General features: G+C 48.5%; 1 protein-coding gene across 1 annotated transcript in view; it reads right to left on the reverse strand.

Annotated features, from left to right (window-relative positions):
- Positions 1 to 16,726, reverse strand: part of ABCF3 (ATP binding cassette subfamily F member 3) — a 981,204-nt gene that overhangs the window by 575,641 nt on the left and 388,837 nt on the right. The window contains exon 12 of the mRNA XM_069618825.1: positions 10,265 to 10,320. Within this exon, the coding sequence (XP_069474926.1) occupies positions 10,265 to 10,320 (56 nt within the window). The remainder of the gene's footprint in view (positions 1 to 10,264; positions 10,321 to 16,726) is intronic.

Consider the following 16,726-nt stretch of genomic DNA (forward strand, 5'->3'; position numbering starts at 1 on the left):
GGAGCCCTGCAGAACCGACTCATCACTTCCCGACAACAGAGAAGATCTCCCGGCTGGAGAGGCTTCTTCCCCTGACTGGAGGGCACAACCAGTTTACCTTTCTTTCTTCGCACCCCAGCCCGGTTTGTGGTCGAACTGCCCGTGCCAAGCACACCGGCAGCCGGATAGCCACTCACCACTGAACCGCGAATCACCGGACCGCTCCTTGTACCTGAGAAACTCCGCGGCTGGTTTCTTCCCTGGCAGTGCAACGGACTCCTGTCTTGTTCCACGACGAGATCCTCTCTTCCCCCGGACGAAGCACCAACTTGCATCCGCTGCCAGGAACAACTGCCCCCGCTGGAGCGTTCTCACCCCTTTAAGGTACCGTGTCCACCAGGCCTCCCTTTCTAAAGATTGCTACAAGGTAATAATAACCCCTTAACGTTCTGGACTGGGCTGGCCGCCTTGACCCTCTGACTGGTCCCTTTCTTTGGTCCAACTCCTTTTTGAACCTTTACAAGACTTTTGTGCACTGCAACCGTGTGACCTTGGACACATTTCGTTTGGATCCTCTGAAAATGGATCCGGCCTCTTGAACTCCAACTTCACGGTTTTACTTTGCCTTCCTCTCTTGTTATGTTCTGATAAAAGTGTTGGGATGTGTTTCAAGTTGTTCTCTGCTCTTCTCTCCCTTTTTAAAACAAACTATTAGAGTGCCATCTACGTTAAACGCTCACCGCTGTCTGAAAATAAGTGGGGCTTTACTCAAGACTTGTCTAATATTCTTTTAAGGGAGTGTATATCTTTTAGTGACCGTGTTTTTGAATTGCTTACTATTAGTGCCTGTGTGTTTTTCTAGATGTAGTTTTAAATAAATAATTATATCTCTTTTACACCAAGCCCTGGTCAGTGTTTACTTGTTCTACTGTGTTCTCTTGACCTATTGTGAATACTCGGTATACTGCCTAACTCTTCTTGAGGGAAGTCTGAGTGCTCAGCCACAGCTACCAAGTGAATCTGTGTGGTACAGACTGCTACCAAGTGGGTTTACTGCCAAACACCTGTAGTCCTAAATCTTTTGCAGTGGTACCAGAGGGAACTGCACAGGTTTCTGCCTAACAATGACATGTAATCACCACAGCTGTGCTGCTTTGGAAAATCTTCGGCGTCTGCGTCCTGCGTCGATGACGTCGGTACGCCGCCCTCGAGGACCTCCTCCGACGGCCGACGTCACTGGATGTTATAAGTAGGACGCACGACGCCCGTAGCCTCAGTTGTAGTTTTTTCCCAGAACGTGTGGCACCAGTCTTCTGCCAGTCAGACACAAAAAACATTGCGGAAACGTAAGCTGCAATCGCATAAGAAATTCTGTAGCGGGGAAGGTAGGGAGGGAGCGGTATGGAATACGTCGTCGGACCATCCCATCAAAAGAACGTTACCAGGTAAGAGAGTAACTTGTTCTTCGAGGGGATTGGGTCCTCCGACGTATTCCATATCTATGACAGACTCCCAAAGCAGTACCAATGTAAGGAGGTGGGAAAGGAATTTAGAAAACAGAAATTTAGAATGCCCAATCAAATTGCGGAGTAAAGGACCGCCTTGCCAAAGGCCAGATCCTGCCCACGGATGGAATCGAGAGAGTAGTGACGTACAAAAGTATGTACCGAAGCCCAGGTGGCTGCATCACAGATGTTACGAATAGGAACAACCCTCTGTAGGGCAGTAGAGGCAGCCATACCCCTGGTAGAATGGGCCCGCAAGCTGACCGGTGGGTCCTTACCCACCAAGCGGTAACACTCAGATAGCCAAAATAATCCAGCGAGACAAAGTCTGTTTCGTCACAGCTTGTCCCAAATGCTTTCCAGCGTAACCAATGAAGAGTTGATTGTCCACTCTGACCCAGGACATGCATGAAATATAAAAGCTTAACGCTCTCCTAGGATCAAGCCTATGGAGCCTCTCCTCTTCCTTACCAGGATGTGGAGGAGGATAAAAAGCCGGAACAACCACCTTCTGGCCTAAATTAAATTCCGACACCACCTTCGGACGAAAGGAAGGACAAACTCTAAGGTCAACCCTGTCCTTATGAAGCACAGTGAAGGGTGGCTTAACTGAAAGTGCCTGTAACTCACTCACTCTGCGAGCGGAAGTGATGGCAACCAAAAATACAGTTTTAAGAATTAACAGTCTCAAAGGGCATGAATGCAAAGGCTCAAACGGAGCACCCATCAGAAACTTGAGAACAAGGTTCAAATCCCAACCGGTCACCTGGAAAGGTGACGGAGGGAACACATTAGTGAGCCCTTTCAGAAACAGAGAAATTAAAGGAATTTCAAAATAGGAACCCTCTTCAGACGAGCGCTTAAATATGGACAGCGCCACCAAGAAACCTTTACCGGTACCCACTTGTAAGCCCCTGTGGGCCAAAGAAAGCAAAAAAGAGAACCATGGGAATGTCACATGCAAAAGGATCCACATTCTTAACCCTGCACGAGTCGCAGAACTTACGCCAACGGCAACGGTACAGGGACTTTGTTGCGGGCTGTCTGGCCGAGAGCAACACCTCCATCACGTCTTCAGGGAGGTCCCAATCCTTATACCTCAACCTTTCAGAAACCAAGCGTGAAGGTTGAGGGATCTGACCTCTGGATGGAGAACCTGACCCCCCTCCCGTGAGAGCAGATCATCTCGGTAGGGAAGACGACGTGGAGGGCAGATGGACAACTCGAGAAGGTCCGGGTACCACGTCCTCCGGGCCCATGCCGGAGCAATGAGGATCAGCCAGGAACCGAACCTTCGTAACCTCTGCAGTACTTGCGTGATGACGAGGACTGGAGGAAACGCGTACAGCAATGGGAATAACCACTCCACCACAAACGCGTCTCGTAAGGCTCATTTTGGAGGAAATTCCTGCGAGCAGAACCTCTCGCACTTCCAGTTGACACTGGAGGCGAAGAGATCCACTTGAGGGGTCCCCCAAAGGGCGAAGATCTCCAGGAGAATCTCCTGAGCCAACTCCCACTCGTGAGAGATCACGCTCTGCCTGCTCAGAGCGTCCGCCGTCTCGTTTTCGTCTCCGGCCAGATGAACTGCCGAGATCGAAACTTCCTGCTGGATTGCCCAGAACCAGAGCTGCATGGCCTCCCTGCACAGAGGAAGTGACCCTGCCCCCCCTTTTTGGTGAGGTAGTGCATGGTCACCGTGTTGTCCGTCAGGATCAGGACATTCTTCCCTCGCACAGTCGACAGAAAAGCTTTCAGGGCTAGCCTGACGGCCCTCAGCTCCAACAGATTGATTTGGAGTCTGGACTCCCGGAGACCAACGACCGCTGACTGTCAACTCGTTGGCATGAGCCCCCATCCCGTGAGGGATGCGTCCGTCACGATAGTCACCTCCGGCCAGGGTAGCCAAAATGGAGCCCCCTTCATCAGATTGTCTTCAACGGCCCACCACAGAAGGTCCTGGGCGACCGAGGACGGCACCTGAACAGTGTCCGACATCCTGCCGGAGGACTGAGATCACTGGAGCTTGAGTGCCCATTGCAAAGATCTCATCCGCAACCTGGCCTCTGACACCAGAAGAACGCAGGATGCCATGAGGCCGAGCAATCTCAAGAACTCTAATCCTGGGCAGGCTGAAACTTGTGCACCACCTGCTGAATGTGATGAGCCCTCACCTGGGGAGGAAACACTGCCCCATGGACATGTCGAGCACTGCTCCGATGTACTGGAGCCTCTGAGTTGGTGTCAAATGGGACTTCTTTAAGTTGAGGGAGAAGCCCAGCTTGTGGAGGGAGTGGCAGGTGACTGACAGATGATCCAGGACTTGCTCAGGAGAGCGCACCCTTGTCAACCAATCATCCAGGTAGGGGTAGACATGAATCCCCCCCTTTCCTGAGGTGCGCTGCCACCACTACCATGAGCTTGGTGAAGACCCTCAGGGCGGGGTTCAATTTGAACGGCAGGACCCGAAACTGAAAGTGCGAAGACAGTAGCCGCGGGTTATGATCTCCAGAACCCACACATCTGAAGTAATGGCGCTCCACTCTACAAGATGCTGCGCCAGCCTTCCCCCAACCGGCGAACCATGGGACATGACCTCATGACGGAGTTGAAGCGGCTGCGGCGTTGCCCGAGGGCAAAGCGGCAACAGCCCGAGCGGCCTTGGCACCTCGAGTACCTTGTTTTCCACCTCTGGCACTCCTACGGTGGCCCCTTTGACTGGTAGCTCCTCTCGCTTTACCAAAGGATGAGTAATAACGAAAGGAACCTCCCCTCCATTGCTGTCCCCTAGGACGAAAAGGCGGAGGTTGGCGAACTGCAGTGCCCAACGACTTTGCTGCAGCTTTTGAGTTCTGCAACCTCTGAAGGCTCTTGTCAGCCTTGCTGCCAAAAAGATGTTCCCCGTCAAAGGGCATGTTGAGGAGCTGGGCCTGCACATCAGGAGCAAACCCCGACTTCCGCAACCACGCAAACCTGCGTATTACGGTGCTCGCCGCCATGGACCGGCTGATGCAATCTCCCATGTCCAACCCAGACTGAACAGCCTCACACATGGCATCCTTGCCATCCTGAACCATGGCAAGGAAACCATCCCGTTTGTCCCCTTCGGGAATATGTTCAGCCGCTAAGGAAACCGTTCCACAGAGTGTGCGTGAAACGCGACAAGGCACATACGGAGTTGGCGACCTGAAGCGCCATAGCACCTGAAGAAAATACTTTCTTCGCCCAGCCGTCAAAACACTTGTCGTCCCGATCAGGAGGGATAGTAGGATACGACGCCTGCTTTGCCGGGGCCGTAGCCGCCTGCACCATCAAACTCTCCGGAGTGGGGTGCTTGGTCAAGTAGCAGGGATCACTACTGGCTGGGCGGTATTTTCGCGGAAAAGACTTGCCCACTGCCGGGAGACTCTCCGGAGCAGTCCAAGCCGCCGCCACCCTCCTCTGTAGAGCCATATGGAATGGCAGTACAGGGTCAACTGGTGGACCCGGGTCGAGGATATCGGTAAGGTCATCCTGAAGAAAATCCCCTGGGGGAGCAGACCACCCCAAGTACTCTGTGACCCTGGACATAAGGCGCCGGTACGAGGAGTCGGCATGAGTGCCAGGCTCAGGCCTACAAAACTCCACCTACGGAGAGGTGTCCAGCCCACTGGAATCGTGCAGGGACTGCCTCAGGTCCTCAATTTGGCTATGGCCTGAGAGAATCTCGTCTGGCACCGTATCAGGAACCATGCCATCATCAGAGCCCTCATCCACCTCTGAAATAAACTCAAGATGGCGGTAAGAAGGCACAGAATGTGGAACAAAGCCATGCTTGACCTTGGCAAGAGCCTTTCTAGGGGGTTCCCCCGTCGAAACAGCCTCGAAAGGCGTCGAGTGAATCGGCATCAATGCCGAACGCGGCGCCGACAGCATCGAAGGTGGTGACACAGGCCTCGAGGCCGGAGTCCCGAGCGTGTCCCTCGACAGCCTGGGCGCCGATGGCGTCGACGACTTCTTCGGAGGCGGGGCCTCGAAAGAGTCCGTCGGCCTCAGCGCCACCGGCGTCGACGTCTTCCTCGAAGACACCACAGGTGCACACGGTCTCGAGCGCGTCGAGGACCGGGAACGGGCATGACGAGAACGATTCCCCCCTTGTCCGAGCGGGACCTCTCCCGCAAATCGTGCCGACCACCCGAGCCCAAAGGCGTGCAAGCGGTGTCTCTCGACCGATCACGACCGACCCCACTCGGAGGCGCAGATGGACCAGTGCCCTGCGATTCAAGAATCGCTAACATTTTCTTCCCGAAGGAAGCCCATTTCTCCGGCGTCGCATGCTTTGTGGGATAAGCGACCCGCCGACGTGCGGAGTCCTCGGATGAGGACGGGGAAGGCGACCGATGACGGCGCTTCCGGGAGTGCCTCGAAGAGGCAGAGGAGTGGCGGGACCGACTCCGGGACCGAGACCCACTGGACTTACGACGATGCGGAGAGTCGCCCCTCGAATCGTCCGTCGAAAGCCCCGCAGACCTCGACTTCCGTGGCTTGGACACCTTACCTACCGACAACAACTTCTTGCGCTCTCGCAAGGCTTTGGACGTGAGCGACTGGCAGTCGACACAGTCATCCGTGTCATGGGCCTCCCCGAGGCACCAGAGGCAGGTGTCGTGCGAGTCGTCACCGACATCTTGGACACACAGTCCCCGTACTTCTTAAAGCCAGGACGCGGGGTGGAAGACGAGGTAGACATCTTCACTGAGAAATTCTTCACAATACGAACAGGTTCGAAGAACCGAGTAAGAACAGAAACTCCAAAGAGTTGAGGCGCGCAGATATCTCCGAAGCAAACACGTTCGCGGAAAAACCCGAACTGAGGCTACGGGTGTCATGCGTCCTAGTTATAACATCCAGTGACGTTGGACGTTAGAGGAGGTCCTCGAGGGCGGCGTATCGACGTCATCGACGCAAGACACAGACGCCAAAGATTTTCCGAAGCGGCACAGCTGTGGTGATTACATGTCATAGATATGGAATACGTCGGAGGACCCAATCCCCTTGAAATGTACTTACCATAAACTAACTGACCATGATTCAATATTGCACATTGGTCATATATGCACCATCTTGACACAGCTTTTTTCTCTCTGTTACTATCTACAGTTCAAAATTTCTATGGCTCTTGAAGAAGAGATACAATATCTCGAAACTCATCAGCCATCCACATGGAACTGAACTTTCTCTGCTATATATGTTTTTGAATTAAATTACTGATTCTATGAAATACAGAAAACGCTGCTTTCTTTAATCTATTGACCACTATAATGTTTCCAAAACAGCTAACTGAATAATTACTTAACCGTCCAGTGACGGGATTGAAAGGTGTGCAGGGGACGGGAGGGTTCCGTTTTTGGATCCTCTTTCTGTGCATTTGTGTTATACTGGCTCTGTGCCAGGGCCATTTTTCCTACCCTGCACCTAAAAATGTATTTACTCCCATTTTTGTAATTTACTAAAAATCTGATGAAAATTGACTTTAGGTGTGCATCCTCCATTTTTATGGAAATTGTTACAATACAATAATTCATAAAAGAGATGGTCTTTCAGTACCGATCGATCGTCTTAAGGACAAGTCAGTTTCCCCATAAGAATGAGCAAATTAAGCAGGGAAGTAAAGCAGAAGATTTTACTTGCCTCTTAAAGAATAGTCAGAAAAGGGTTTCAAATAAGAAAAAAAGAAAGGAAGCACCATAGGCAGCTATGGGAGGGTATCAGCAAAAAGACAATCTTTCTAAACACTCTGTTTTCACTAATGGAATTGGGATGGTTGATGCACCCACCATACTGGCTAACACCGTCTAAGAAAAGAGCAGGTGCGCAAGATGTAGAAATTCCAGTCAGTGAACAGCAACAAGATGAACCCAGCATAGTTGGTTTGAAGGAGCAAGACAGCAAATATCCCCCAGGATCCGGGACAAATGGATGAATCTAGCATATACATTTCCAATAGCGTCAAACAGAGTTCCTGCATGTATATCCAGAACCCCCTTGAGTAGAGATGTGACCAGCATATACAGCCCCAATGGGAACTGGACAGGCTCCAGACCTAAAGGCGTAATACGTGACTAGGTGCCAGACTCAAAATGAGACTTGTATATCGTGTTTCAAAGTTTGCAGAAAAGACTTTTGCTCGTCAGACATATTCAGCATGACTGAATAGTCTTACAGATAACTTTAGGGACCCAGGCTACAGAAAAGTAAATCTAAAAAGACAGTCTTAGTCGACGTGCCAACACGATCTACCTACTCCACCCCAAATCAAAGACTTTCTATTATAGCAGATTGGTGAATGGAGGAGGAGGGTAGTGTGGGCATCATCATTTCCTTCTCCCCAATATCCTCTTCTCAGGTGGCCAGGGAAGGGCCATCGCTTTTGGATCCTGACGCTGGGGGTGGATATGCGCGCGAGGATCACCTGGGTAGAGGAGACTTGGGGAATTGAAGGGGATGTCCTTGGGTGAGACGTGGTATCCCCCAATTCGATTCCACGATGAACCTTCAGTCCCAGCAGCATTTATGGGATACTGTCATCCAGTCCCCTATTCTGGCTTTCAAGAATACCCTGAAAAATGCCCTCAATGTATTTACACTAGAATGAGGCTAAATAGAAGAACATTTTCTTATTCAGGGAAGGTATATGCATATCACACGCCTAATGTTTCAAAACAAAATCTGGCCAAAAGAGCACAAAAACCACACACATTTTACAGAGTTCTCCTCAGACATACCACTCTAATACTGGGACAAGGAAGAGGCGAATAGAAGTTATATACACTACTATGCAATTCCACCACTCTGGTACTGAGACTAGGAGAAGGCCTGAAAACTGCTGTGAAGGTCAGGCATGTCCAGAGAACATCAGTAATTATGGTTAGGCAATAGGACTTCGGGCTCACACCTGCAACCGATTAACAGGGCACAGGTGCATAAAAGGTGGGGCCAACAGTCAGGAAGGAGAGACAAGCAGGAGAGACACCAGGCCAGTGGAGGCTGGCCTGAGAGGGGAGAATTCCTACATCAGAGGGGGCTGCCGAGGAGGGTCCTGCATGGAGGTCAGGACATCGGCTTTTGCCAAAGAGGAACTGTGACAGCTGCGCCTGAGCGGGCCGTGAAAGGATGAAGGCTTACAGAGTCCCCTCTGCCTGGTGCCCACAGCCAGAGCAGTGGGACACAGAGAATCCAAGAGTGCTGCAGGCCACTGGTAGCGTCCGTGAGTGAAAGGTACTGGCAACCCACAGCGAGATTCGTAGCAGGCAAGTGCTGCTCACAAAGTTGTGAGCGCGGAGCAGAGGAGAAAGAGCGTACGCCCGGAGGAGCCGCCAAGGAATGGTGAGTCAATCGGAGGGAACACTCGTACCGGGGCACTCCTGGGACTATCACAAGGCATATGGTGATGCTGGTTAAACGGAAATGTATGTGCAAGTGAAAGTGAACCCAGCAAAAGGGGTGTTTTTTTTAATGCTACAAACGAAAACTGAACTTTAAAGTAACAAAGCGTTGCAAGCCTTATTGAATACCGTACTAACCGAAAGCTTTAAGAAGCCTATGAATGAAAAAATGGAAAACAGGTGTGAAACGGTCGCAAAGAATGAAACGTTATGAATAAAATGGAAAGCAAGCTATGAATATAGTGCAAAGCAAGTAATGAACATTGCTGGAAATTGTGAAAGTAATGTGGTGAAGGAAAGTGAGTACCACAGAGTGAATTGTGCGAAATAACACCCTGTGGTAAAGACAAGAGACTGGCAAGAAGAAACCAAAGCACAGGTGTCGTGGCAAAGAAACCTGTGGGCAACAAAGCCTAGAGTTATCCGTTGTGTGACCCGTAATTTCCACTTGTGAACTAAGATTGCTGAAGTGAATGGGAGAAGATAGCAATTTGTATCAATTTAACCTGAAGGATTGTAAAGTTAACCTGGAACTGGTTTTGAATAGCAAGAGACTGAAACTGGGTGTGAGTTGGCAAGCTGGACAAGTCAACGTCTTGAGGATGTGAAACCTAAGACATTGTGAACTTTGTCACAGCCTTAGGAAAAGGGAATCCTGGGGCCTTTTCAGAATTGTTTTATCGCCTTGGGGAAAGGGAACCCTGATGCCTTTCTAGAACAGAGTTGTCTTCTTGGGGAAGGGGACCCCAGGACACTTTTTGAACTGTTTTTCTTCTTGGGGAGGGGAACAGAGAGATCCTTTTTGAACGGTGTTGTCTTCTTGGGAAAGGGAACCCAGAGTCTTTTTTTGGAACTGTGTTGTCTTCATGGGCAAGTTAACCCCGAGGCTTTGTGGAACTGTTTTGAACTTGGGGAATGGGAGTTGGAAAGTAAGCCTAGAGCTGGAAGTAGTTCAGAACTTTATGTGGAACACCATTTTGTTCGTTGTCGACATCCCTACACATTGTTTAGCTTTAGTTGTGATGAAAAGCATAGGTTGTGGACCCAGACAGACTTAAATTGAACTTACTGACTCGGAATATCCTTAGTTTCTTTAGGTAGGGAAATCTCACCTTGGCGTAGGCCAAGTTAGGCCTTACACCATCCTGACATTTAATTTAATAAAAATATTTCATTTGAACATTGAATCTGGGAGGCAGTGTTTTGTAGACCACCACACACACACACACACACACACACGTGTACAAAACCTACATGTAAAAACACACAAGCATGTGGCTTGCTTCATGAAGCCTTCACAGTAGGACGTGTAACCCAACACACAAAATAAGAACTTTTATTACATATGGCACATACCTGCAAGTAGTTCTCCAGCCAAAGAATTGCCCTGACGTCCAACATGTTTGTGGGTTCTGAAAAGCAAATGCATGTACATAAGGGATGTGTAAGGGAAAGTGCAGATGCAACAATCAGTTAATTAATGCAAGAGAGATACCGGGTAGGCCAAACAAACTATAAGTAGGCTGTTCAAGAGAATAGTAAAAAAGTGAAAGTCAGTTAAAGATACATGATCGTTAATTAACATTTTGAATATGGTGCACTGGTGGCAAAACGTTCACCCTTTGCGGTCTGTTTTCTCTCGTCCCCCTTTAGTGCTCTAAAACGATCCTACAGTGATGAAAAACTTTATCAAGCAACCAACGTACCATACCTGCAAATGATGCGTTCTGATGGCATTCTGCTTATTGTATGATAAAAATGAGCTCTGTCCAGAAGTATTTCTAAAAGCTGAATGATGCACAGATGCTTAAAACCTACCAGCAAAACAAGGTATTCTGGTCAATCAATTGACCAATGTACACCAACAAACCTTACTGGTGCTCAAGATTGCCCCAATTGCAACTGAGTCTCTCCTATGCATTTTTTATGTCAGTACATTAGATATTAGAGTTTCAAAGATTATGGAGTTGTAGGTTTGGGATTGATGGTCCCCTGCGCACCTTGTGTTTTGTGTTCAGACTTTGGCCTGCTGCCTAATACATGGTTTGTCAAGGGAACCAACTCCAAGGTTCCTGAGTAGTTCATGCTTGATGGGGTGACAAACCGTAGTTTGAGTGTGGGCGCTGGCTTGATCCATACGTCCAATGTTGGTAGTTAAGCAAACTTTTTGTCGTTTACAAATAGTCCAGTCTTTAGGTTTGTAGACATGGTGTTTTATTGGTGTATGTTACCAAAACCAGTCAGTGTGGCATTATGCGCTAGAAGTGAAACAAAACAGCCGACGCGCGTTTCAACCGAAGTCTTTCTCAAGGCAGGGATGTTATGTAGGATGGCTCGTCTTGGAGCTGTTGAATGATGACATGCGTTAGGATGTCAGAAGGGTGAACACCATGTCTACAAACCTAAAGGCTTGGCTATTTCTAGACGACAAAAAGATTGCTTAACTACCAACTTTGGACATACGGATCCAGCCAGCGCCCACACTCAACTACGGTTTGTCACCCCATCAAGCATACATTAGATATTAGGGGCCGCAGCCACATTGTACAATAGGTTATTGCTTGGAAACATTAAAAGGGGGAGGGAGGACTTTGTAAATAAGGATGGAATTACTTTGTGCCACTATGTAGCTCGCATGTCATTTTGCTTGGGTTCAGAATGCTCTATGTTACTGGCCAAGAAATAGAGAAGCGAGCCTGTGTGGGACTGAAGTGGTTAGGTTCTCACCTTAAAGGGATGGTCTAGTAAAAATGTTTTATTTAGAAAATAGATAGGCAAGATAAAAGAAAATACTAGCATTCTCCATTTTAAAACTTCCTATGTAAAATTTTGAGCTATTCAAGCTCAAAATTCGCAAAAGCAAGCACATGGGCGCATCCATTTTGTGAAATGGAGGCCCTCCTGTGCTGGCTTTTGCTTTTGCAGCACTAATGAAGGAAAAGCCAGCCAGCTGTAGTAAACAAAGGCTACCGCTGGGTGGCTTTCCCTTCATTAGTGCTGTAGGCGTAGGACGGGGACCGGAGACCAGAGCAGGAAAGCTGCAGCTGAATCTCGGTAAGTGCTATTTATTTATTTTTTAAAAATAAGCACTAGCTGCGTTTTTTTTTCTAAGTTTTCCGGGCTGGAGGAGCCCGGAAAACTTAGAAATAAAACCGCAGCTTTAAAAACGTTGTATTTATGTTTGCGGTCGCTTTTGAAGCGACCGCAAACATAAATACAACATTATTGTGTTGGAAAACGCTGCGGTTTTTCTTTCCAAGTTTCTCAGGCTCCTCCGGCTCGGAGGAGCCTGAGAAACTCGTAAAGAAAAACCGCAGCGTTTTCCAACACAACCGCGTTGTTTCTGCCTGAATCTGCTTTCCCATTTGGGGTTCTCGGGCTCCCCACGGGGGAGAATTCCCCAAATGGGAAATGCTAAATGCTGGGCTGTCTGCCTAAATCTGCTTCCCCATTTGGGGCTCTCGGGCTCCCCGGGAGCCCGAGAGCCCCAAATGGGAAAGCAGATTCAGGCAGAAACAACGCGGCACTGCGGAAAACAACCGCGTTGTTTCTGCCTGAATCTGCTTTCCCATTTGGGGCTCTCGGGCTCCCCGTGGGGAGCCCGAGAGCCCCAAATGGGAAAGCAGATTTAGGCAGACAGCGCAGCATTTAGCATTTCCCATTTGGGGCTCTCGGGCTCCCCAAGGGGAGCCCGAGAGCCCCAAATGGGAAATCAGCTGTAGGTAGAAACACTACGCGGCATGTAAACATAACCGCGTCGTGTTTCTGCCTGCTGTGGCTTTCACTTTGGGTCTCCGGTGCTCCCCTGGGAGCACCGGAGACCCAAAGTGATAGCCACAGCAGGCAGAAACACATGCGGTTGTGTTGAAAAACGCTGCGGTTTTTCTTTCCGAGTTTCTCAGGCTCCTCCGAGCCGGAGGAGCCTGAGAAACTTGTAAAGAAAAACCGCAGCGTTTTCCAACACAATAACGTTGTATTTATGTTTGCGGTCGCTTCAAAAGCGACCGCAAACATAAATACAACGTTTTTAAAGCTGCGGTTTTATTTCTAAGTTTTCCAGGCTCCTCCAGCCCGGAAAACGTAGAAAAAAAACCGCAGCTAGTTATTAGTTTTTAAAAAAAAATAAATAGCACTTACCGAGATTCAGCTGCAGCTTTCCTGCTCTGGTCTCCGGTCCCCGTCCTCCGCCTACAGCACTAATGAAGGGAAAGCCACCCAGCGGTAGCTTTTGTTTACTACAGCTGGCTGGCTTTTCCTTCAATAGTGCCGCAAAAGCCAGCACAGGAGGGCCTCCATTTCACAAAATGGATGCGCCCATGTGCTTGCTTTTGCGAATTTTGAGCTTGAATAGCTCAAAATTTTACATAGGAAGTTTTAAAACAGAGAATGCTAGTATTTTTTTTATGTTGCCCATCTATTTTTTAAATAAAAGTTTTTACTAGACCATCCCTTTAATAGTTCCTGGTGTGATGCTGACTGTTTATTGGTTGTGTAGTCCTGAATTACAGTGAGAGGGGGGTATGTGATGAATCTTGCAGAGTCCTCACAGAATCCCTGCCTAAAGTCTCCACCCAGGTGGGCAGGGGAAGGCAGCCACTACCTGATCCTAACCCTGGGGGTGGTTTTAGCCAGGTGGATCGCCTGGGAGGAGAAGGCCCACAAGGGAATGGGATGACTGTTAGGAGAGACGCAGTATTCATCCTCTTCCGAGGGTGAGATTTCTTTAATACCAGAATACCTAATGGCTTGTTGTCATAGTAAGGCTTCCCCTCCCTCTTTTGCTCAAGTTATCAGTTCTGAAAACTCCTATGGCAAACGTAAGAATGATACATGTAGGAACCAGGGAACCAATACCACCACTTCTGATGGTTCAATTAAATCTTGGGTTTGAATTATAAAATCAAGAATCACCCGTTCATTACTTTAAAACCTTCGCCTGAAGATACATTTTATAAATTAGAGGGAATTAAATGATGTAAAAAGAACAAGAATATTATGGACTTCAAGTCCCATACTGCTCCGAGTACTGAGACGAGAACTAGAATATGCAGTCGAATTGTTTTTAACCGAGCTGGAATTTTAAACATTTAAAACCCCCTCCGGTGCAGGCCATTAGATGGAAGCCATTGGAGAAGCTGTGGAAGCCGCCGTTGAAGCAGCTGAAGTAGGTGGAATGAGACAGAGCCGCCGCTAGATTGGAAGCGGGACACTGTCGTGAAGTAGCAGAAGTCGGAAGCCCTGTGGGATGCATAGTATGCGCAGAAGGAAGTGGTATAGAGGCTGGCTGTCTCAAGGGAGAGGGGAGCTCTCCTGGTGCTGCTGCGTGCAACTCTGATGTGCGGCATTCACTGGAGTGCGGTAGGAGCAGAGAAAGCTCCAACTACAGGAGGCGCAAATGAGGGAAACGTTACTAGAGCGGTCAGACGCCGACGAAGGGAGAAGGAGCAGCGGGTCTATTGGAGGTGCACGAAAAGGCCGGTGAATTTGCCTCCGACAGGGAACACCGGGGCACTCCAAAACAGACCTCTAACTCGCGCTAAAGGTTTTGAATTGGAAGCCAATAAAGCATAACTTTATGTTAAATGAGACAGAATTAAGGAACATTGTAACCACCATTGTTAATGCCAAAAGGGAACAATATTCACACAAGATGTATGTGGTTTAGAAAGAGGGTTTGTAAAAGAACTATAACCAGTATTGCAGAAGAAGGGAAAATGAGGAGAACCAGTTTTGTCAAAGCCAAAACAAGGAGGGAAATGAAGAAAAACGAGTATGGCAGAACAGAAGCCCTCCTTGTAACCAATATCAAGGGTGAGAGGAAGATAATCAAATTGAGAAAGAAAACATTGCCAATGTGTTGTGATCTATTCATGAAGCAGTTGGAGGGTTTACCTTTTCCACATTAAGGATCGAAGTGTGGAAAGCTTGAAGCAGCCTTCCCACAGAGTACTTTTAGTAGTGGTAGGTTGTTTATCCTGGCAGCACTGTTAGTGCTTAGTTCTGGCAGATCAGTGACCAGGAAGAAGACAAGTGAAGTACTGCAAAGTGGTAGAAGGTTGTGGTGGCAAGACCTGACAAAACGTTATTATTTAAGAAGATGTTAGGGAGATTTATCATTTTTATGCTTCATCCCCTTTCCTAGTGAGAACCCCAGCACTTTTTGCTGGACTTCGGGACGTTTTCTTTCGATCCTGAATGAGTGGAGCCTTTTTTCACTCTTTCATTCTTATTGTCTCTGACTTTTCTCTGCGTTTTACCTTAACTATGGAGTCTACTTTCCTTCATATCTCTTAGGGCATCTGTGTTTAAGCTTTGCAGCACACAGCTCCTTATGGGCAGTGTTGCTGGTAACAATTTGGGTTCTCCTTTGAGATTCTCTCTTTATCATTACTAACTACAGTTCTTAAAGATAGAGGTATACTTTGGATCCCTCCTAAAACATTATACTATGAGAGATTAGCGCACACAACCTTATGTTATGTGGAGGTCTAAGGGGATAACTAGTATCCCCTTCTCTCTGCCCCTGTGAATTTTGTGTCACAGACAACCCTATAGTTATGGCTGGTGGCACTGGATGTGTTCTACCAACTATTGTGCTATTTTTTCCTGCAGACTGTATTCACAGTCTCAGTTGTGCACAATATAGTCACCTATGGTCTAACAAGGTGGCTCCCTTGTTTTTACGGCATGTATTTGTGGTTATTCTTTGTTAGAACTTCTTCTACCATTCTGGGAGGGGGAGGTCTGTGTGTATGTTTTGCTTTTGGCGGGAACGTTTGAGTGTCCCCCGCTAGGTTACAGTGTGTCTGGCAGGCAGGAAGTAGGGGAGGAGTAATTCACTCCCGTGCCTGAATGGAACCAGTGTCCACTGGGGGTCTGGGCTGTCTTGATTGGACAGCAACACGCCCCTTTCTGTAAACTGCCGAGAAAGATTGCAGAGGAGTGTGTGGTGAAACTGAATAAAAGTTGAGGTTCCTGAGGTGAAAGGCAAGTTGATCACTAGAAAATGAAATAACCAAAGAAGATGATGACCAGAGACACGTGCAGACCCTTTGTATCACTGAAGAGTCCACTGCTGTCCTGAGCCTGATTTCTACTCGACAGAGGACGACTTCTTCCCTTTGGCTGGTGGGCCCAACCAGCCCTGAGACGAACTGCAATTTGAGCCATCTTGCGAGGTGCTGTGCCTTTCCACAACTGTAGAACGCGTATACCAGGAGACCTCTGACCCATGTACAGTGCAATGTCTTTGAGAGGCTGAATCCGCTCAAGCTCCAAGAGAACCTCCAGAGACACGTTCCCACTCATCTGAGTCCCCTCATCAGAGTGCAGGACTCCAGAATCTAGGAAGATTCACCAGGCGAATACCGTCCTTTGTTGGTGCTGAGAAAAAGGCGCCAAAACCGCAGACTGACCAGGGAGACTGAAGAAATCCGTGCCAAGGGTCCTCTCTTGAGACTGCTGCTGAGACATCCCATTCAGAGTCCTTACTTTCGTCAGCAGACTGAGGAATCAGAAGACCAGGTCCGTTGCTGCTGCACAGAGGAGAATCCAGCTACAAACATTTCTTCCAACCTAAGGTACAGTGGGGTGAAATGTATTGCTTACCTTGAGCCACGAAGTCGCTCCAGAGTGTTGGTGTGTGAAGGTGTCCAGGATGTCCTCTCTAGCCTCTGACCCAACCTTCCCGGCTTGTGTCCACTTAGTGAGTCCTTTTACAGAGTGTCCATCGTTGTTCTTGAGACTGAAAGTATGGAACAAGTTACTTACCTGCAACTATTGTTCTCCAGAATGGGTCTGGCATGGATTCACATGCTC

The sequence above is a fragment of the Ambystoma mexicanum genome, chromosome 10 (genome assembly GCF_040938575.1).
Source record: "Ambystoma mexicanum isolate Mex_15411 chromosome 10, UKY_AmexF1_1, whole genome shotgun sequence".
In the NCBI taxonomy this organism is placed as follows: Eukaryota; Metazoa; Chordata; class Amphibia; order Caudata; family Ambystomatidae; genus Ambystoma; species Ambystoma mexicanum.